The 5,822-nt window shown below is 72.0% G+C and overlaps 1 protein-coding gene across 1 annotated transcript; it reads left to right on the forward strand.

Moving 5' to 3' along the window:
* Positions 1–2,508: 2,508 nt before the first annotated feature.
* FOXL2 (forkhead box L2) lies at positions 2,509–3,432 on the forward strand (the record flags this gene model as incomplete). The annotated part of the gene is made up of 1 exon (XM_084291911.1): positions 2,509–3,432. One exon carries the CDS (start codon positions 2,509–2,511, stop codon positions 3,430–3,432), a length of 924 nt encoding a protein of 307 aa, XP_084148037.1.
* Positions 3,433–5,822: the final 2,390 nt, after the last annotated feature.

A 5,822-nucleotide genomic window follows, 5' to 3' on the forward strand; every position in this document is an offset into this window, starting at 1 on the left:
TCCGCCGCTCGCCCCCCCCTCGTCCTCCCCGCGCCCCGAGGGCAGCTCCGCCGCCGCCTCTTGCACTCCGTTAGCCCGGCTCCGTTACCGGCACCGTTACCGGCGGGCAGCCCGCGGGGACCTTCCCACCCCATCACCGGGCCAGTGCCCGCCGCCCCCCGCCCCTCCTGCTGCTTGCAGTGCTCCCGCTGCTTTCTGGGGGCCGGGGAGACCCCAGCGCCCGGCTCAGCCGCAGCAAAACCCACTCCGGGCCGGGCTCCAGCGGCGCTGCTGCGGCGGGGCCCCAGCCGGGACAGGGAGCAGCGGGGCGGCCCGGGGGGGCCCGACGGCATCGCCTGGCGCCGAGCTCCCGTTCAGCCGGCATGCCCCTCCGTGGGGCTGCCGAAAGGGGAAAAAAAAAAAAAAAAAAATTAAAGAGAGGGGAAAAAAAAAAGCCCCTCAGATGTCAAATGTCCTGTGTGAGCGAGCGGGCCCTGCAGAGGAGCTGCGCGCCCGGTTTGGGAGCGCGGAGGGAGGTCGGAGCCGCTTGGAGGAGGTGATGACACACGCGGCCGTGCTGTTGCACCTGCCCCGGCTCTCGCCGCGGAAATGCCTGCGAGGAGGCCGCCGAGAGCAGCCTGGGTGGCCGGCAGCGGGGAGCTCGGCCCGGCCCTGGGGAGCTCGGCGGGCCCGGCACGGCGCGGCCCGGCACGGCTCGGCACAGCTGGCCCCGGCTGCCCTGCGCGGGGCTCGCCGCCGGGAGCCGGGCAGAGAGCCGAGGAGGGCGGCCTCGTCCCGGCCTCGTCCCGGCCTCGTCCCGGCCGCTCGGGCTCTGCCCGGGGCTGCCGAGGGGGCTTCGTGCGCCCGTCCCGGCTCTGCGCGCCTCGCTGCCACGGCCACACGCACGGAGTTCGTTGTTTTGGGTCCACGTTTCTCGGCCGCCGTGAGGCAAGCCATCAGCCTACACGGCCGCAGGCGAAGGTGCGGAAAGGTGTTTTAACCGAGACTGTAACAGCGCCCGCGAAGGGCACCCACACTGCTCCGGTAAAATAGGCTCGGGCACCGTGTGCTGCCCTCGCCCCGAGCGGCCTCTCCCGGCGGGGCCCGGGGCCGGGGGGTGCACAAAGCCCCTGCGCGCCCCGTCGGGAGCCGCCGGCTGCACCGGGCACGGCGCTGGCGAGCCGCCGTCCCTCCGGGCTTGGCTGCGGTTACAGAAACCGATGCGGGACGCTAAGTCGGGTGGGGCGGGGGAAAGCGCTGCGCTGCCATCCGCGCTGCTGAAAGCCAGAAGCGGGGCTGGGGGCCGGGACCCGGCGGCCGCAGCCACCGAGGCCGTGCCAGGGGCTCCCCGGGCTGTTCTCGGCCGAGCGGGGAGACGGGGCCGGGCTGCGGGCGGACCCCGGGGCAGGGCAGAGCGGGGCCCCGAGGCTCTGCGGGGCTCGGCCCGGCCGCCGGCCGTGCCCGTCGGCGGGGCAGCGGGAACCTCGGCCCCTTTGTCCAGCACCCTCGGGCCCGCCCGCCCGCTTTGCCACGGCGGGCAGAGCCGCCCCGTTAACCACTTGTCGTTAGGGGACACCGCTCGTGCCCGGCCCGCTTCGCGCTGCCTCTCTGCGGCTCGGGGGGCGCTGCCCGCGGGCAGAGGAGGGCAGCGGGGGGCGATGCGCGGACAGGCGGCAGGGCGGGTGCCGGCCGTGCTCTGCGGCTCCGGGCGGCGGGGCCCGGCGGCGGGCAGCGGTAGCGGCCGCCCTGGGCTCCCCGGGCGCGCTCGGGCGGCGGGGCCCGCGGCCGGGACGCATAAAGGCGGCGGCGTGTGCGGCTGGCCCCTGACAGCCCCGCGGCAGGGGCAGGGGCAGGGGCAGGGGCAGGGGCAGGGGCAGGGGCAGGGGCAGGGGCAGGGGCAGGGGCAGGGGCAGGGGCAGGGGCGAGCGCCGCGTCTCCCCGCCGCCCCCCCGCGGCGGCCCCCCCGCGGGCCCCGCCGGGCTCCCCGGGAGGCAGAGGGCGGGCGGCGGCGGCGGGGCTCGCTCGGCGGCCCCCGGCCCCCCCGGCGGCGAGGCAGGGCCGGGCCGGGCCGGGCCGGGGCGGTTCCGCCGCGCTCCGCTCCGCAGCGCTCGGCGGGGCCACGTCGGGCCGCGTGTGCGCGGGGCTGAGCGCGGCGCCGTGACTGCGGAGTGAACTCGGCCGTGCCCAGCGGCTCGGCGGCGATAGGGGAGCGGGCTCCTGACGAAAGCGGAACTCGGCCGGGCCCATACAAATCAGAAAAGAGCCCGGCCGCCGCGGCAGAGGGGAGCGGAGCCCGCGGGGGCAGGGACGCCGCCGCCGCCGCGCTGCACGGAGCAGCGGCGCCGCGAGAGGCGCCTCCCGATCTCCATCCCGGCCCCGGCCCCGGCCCCGGCTCCGGCCCCGGCCCCGGTCCCGGTCCCGGCGAGCCCCGCACGGGACGGCCGCCAGCAGCGGGCTCGGCGCAGCGCGCACCGGCAGCGCTCGGCACCGCGCAGCGCTGCGCGCCCCGGGCGGCGGGCGCGGGGCACCATGATGAGCAGCTACCCGGACGCCGAGGAGGACGCGGTGGCGCTGCTGGCTCATGACAGCGGCGGCAGCAAGGAACCGGAGCGGGGCAAGGAGGAGCTGGGCGCCGACAAGGGCCCCGAGAAGCCGGACCCGTCGCAGAAGCCCCCCTACTCCTACGTGGCCCTGATCGCCATGGCCATCCGGGAGAGCGCGGAGAAGAGGCTCACGCTGTCCGGGATCTACCAGTACATCATCAGCAAGTTCCCTTTCTACGAGAAGAACAAGAAGGGCTGGCAGAACAGCATCCGCCACAACCTCAGCCTCAACGAGTGCTTCATCAAGGTGCCCCGGGAGGGCGGCGGCGAGCGCAAGGGCAACTACTGGACGCTGGACCCCGCCTGCGAGGACATGTTCGAGAAGGGCAACTACCGCCGGCGGCGGAGGATGAAGCGGCCTTTCCGGCCGCCCCCGACCCACTTCCAGCCCGGCAAGACCCTCTTCAGCCCCGACAGCTACGGCTACCTCTCCCCGCCCAAGTACCTGCAGTCCACCTTCATGAACAACTCGTGGCCGCTGGCGCAGCCCCCCGCGCCCATGCCCTACGCCTCCTGCCAGATGTCTGGTGGGAACGTCAGCCCCGTCAATGTGAAAGGACTCTCGGGCCCGGCCTCCTACAGCCCCTACTCGCGGGTGCAGAGCATGGCGCTGCCCGGCATGGTGAACTCCTACAACGGCATGGGCCACCACCACCACCACCACCCGCACGCCCACCACCCGCAGCAGCTCAGCCCCGCCAGCCCCGCGCCGCCCGCCGCCCCGGCCGCCAACGGGGCCGGCCTGCAGTTCGCCTGCGCCCGCCAGCCCGCCGAGCTGTCCATGATGCACTGTTCCTACTGGGAGCACGACAGCAAACACAGCGCCCTGCACTCCCGCATAGACATCTAGGGAGGCTCCGACCGGCCGCCGCCTCAGAGTGCCCCGGCCCCGGCCCCGGCCCCGGCCCCGCTCCGCTCCCGCCGCGTTCCGTGCGCTGTCGTGTGCCTCCTCCTCCTCCTCCTCTTCCTCCCTCTCCTCTCTCTCTGTGCCCGAAGCGTGGCGCTGGGGAAAAGCCCCCCCTGCTCCGCGTCTGCCTGCGGGCAGCCTAAGCGCGGAGCCCGGGCGGGCTGCTCCCCGCTCTGTCTGTCTGTCTGTCGCTCTGTCCGTCCGTGTGTTCGTTCGTTCCTCGGGGCCTGGGGCTTGTTTTCCCGGTGCTTTTTTGGAGGGGGAAGGCGATGACAAGCAGGCCGGCTACCCCTCAACACTCTGCCCCGTTCGGAGCCGGCCTCGGCGCTCTCGGGCTCGGAGCGCCCGGGGCTGTGGCGGTCCCGGGGCCGGGGCCTAGGCGCCGCCGTGCGCCGCCGAGCTCGGCCTCCTCCTCCCCTTCGGCCTCTCTTTCTGCTTCCTCGGCCTGCAAAAACACTGCGCTTCTTCCGAGCTGTGCCTTCTCTTCGAAATAGTGCTGATGGGGGGACTGTCGTAGCCGCAGGAGAAGTGCGATGTCGCTGGTTGTTAGAAGCCAACAAACAAAACCCGCCAGGGTCACTCGTGAAACGTTTCGGCAGCGGTAGATGTATTTTTAAAGGAGACATTGTCCTCTGAGGTCTTAAAAGTAATTTTATACAGGTCTAAAAAAATATTCTGATGTTATAAAAAGAAAAAGAAAAAAAAAAAGACGGTTTCCTATGAAATTTGAATATTTTTCCAAGCGCATATTATTATTAATAATGAAAGTTTAAACTATCTTCGTATTTTTCGACCCCAAATCTGGCCCAAAATGGATTTTCGGTAGGTTCTGCTTTTGAATGCTTTTTCTTGAAACGTTTTGATCCTTCGATTTTACATAGATTAATGTGAAAAGAAATAGCGTTTATAATACAGGGGCCAGTTCATAGCGATTTTATAAGTGTTTATGTAAGCTGATAGATGCTGTGGCATAGTACCATTTTGGGACCAACTTTTCTAGAGCGAACTAGCACTTTTATTGTACTTTCTAGCATTGTAAAGTCTCCAATAAAACGCTTTTCTTTCTCTCGATACCGTTGTCTTTCACTCCGCTCCCCCGCGCTGCTGCTCGGTCGGGAGGCGGCGGAGCTCCGCGCTCCCGGAGCCGCTCCCGGAGCCGTCCCGGGGCCGCGGCAGGCGCGGGCCGGGCTCGGGGCGCGGAGCGGGGCCGCTCGGAGCCGGCCGGGGCCGCTGCCAGGCGGCGGAGCGCGGCGGGACGGCGCTGCCCGGGGCACCGGCGCTGCCGCGGCGCGGCTCCGGGCTCCGCTTTCGTTTCGGCCCCGCTTGCTCGGGGCCGCGGAGCCGCGCCGCGCTCTCCCGGCCCGGGCCCGCCCTCGGACGCCGGGCCGGGCCGGTGCGGGGATGCGGGGGTGCCGCTGGGTCGCCACCACCGCGGGGACCCCCCCCGGCGCTCGCCCTCCCTCCCGGGGCCTCCTGCAGCCTCCCTGCTCGGAGGACCGGGGCAGCCCCAGCCCGGGCTCCGGAGCCGCAGCGTCCCGCACGGCGGGCACGGCCGGCGGAGCAGCTCCGGGCGGCCCCGGGCCCAGGGACGGCTCCGGTAGCGGTGCCGTGCCGTGCCCAGGCGGTGACCCCGCAGGGACAGAGCCCGGCCCGGCGCTGCGTGGCCCGGCAGCCGGCTGTGCCCGTAGCAGGAGCCAGGGAGCAGCGCTTTCAACCCGCGGTGGGCGACGGGTGCCCCGGGCGGCACGGCCTCCTTGCCCCGGGGCTCCCGAGCGGGGAGCGGAGAGGAGCGGGCCAGGGAGGCCCCGGGCTGCTTTCTGCCGGGTGCCGGGGGGGGGGCCGGGCAGAGGCGGCTCGTCCCGCCGGGGCCCTGCTCTCTTCGCCCGAGCTCCCCGGCCCCAGCGCGGCCCGCGGTCAGCCGGTGCCGCCGTTGCGCCCGTGGGATGTTTCTGCGGTCGTTCTCCGTGTGTTACAAACAAGGGCAATGCTGGATGGAAACCCGCGTGGTTTATTAAGCAGCCACCGTGTCCTGGGCACGGCCGCGGCTCCGCCGCCTCCAGCTTTGCCTCCCCCCGGTGCGCACACGGCAGGCCGGGGGCGGCGGGACCCGGGCCGCGTCCTCGGCAGCGCCGCCGCAGCAGGGAGGGGGAAAGCAGCCCCGGAGCCCCGCCGGGAGCCGAACGGGAGCCCTGCCGCCCCCGGGCCGGGCTGCCCACTCTCGCCGGGTGCCGTCGGGCGGTGGAGCGGGGCCCGGCTCGTCCTGCAGCTCCCGGAGCGTCCGCGGCTCCCGTTCAGCTCCCGGCGGGACCTCTCCGGCCTGGGGCAGCCACGGT

This window comes from Netta rufina (genome assembly GCF_964035555.1).
Source record: "Netta rufina genome assembly, chromosome: 9".
NCBI lineage: Eukaryota > Metazoa > Chordata > Aves > Anseriformes > Anatidae > Netta > Netta rufina.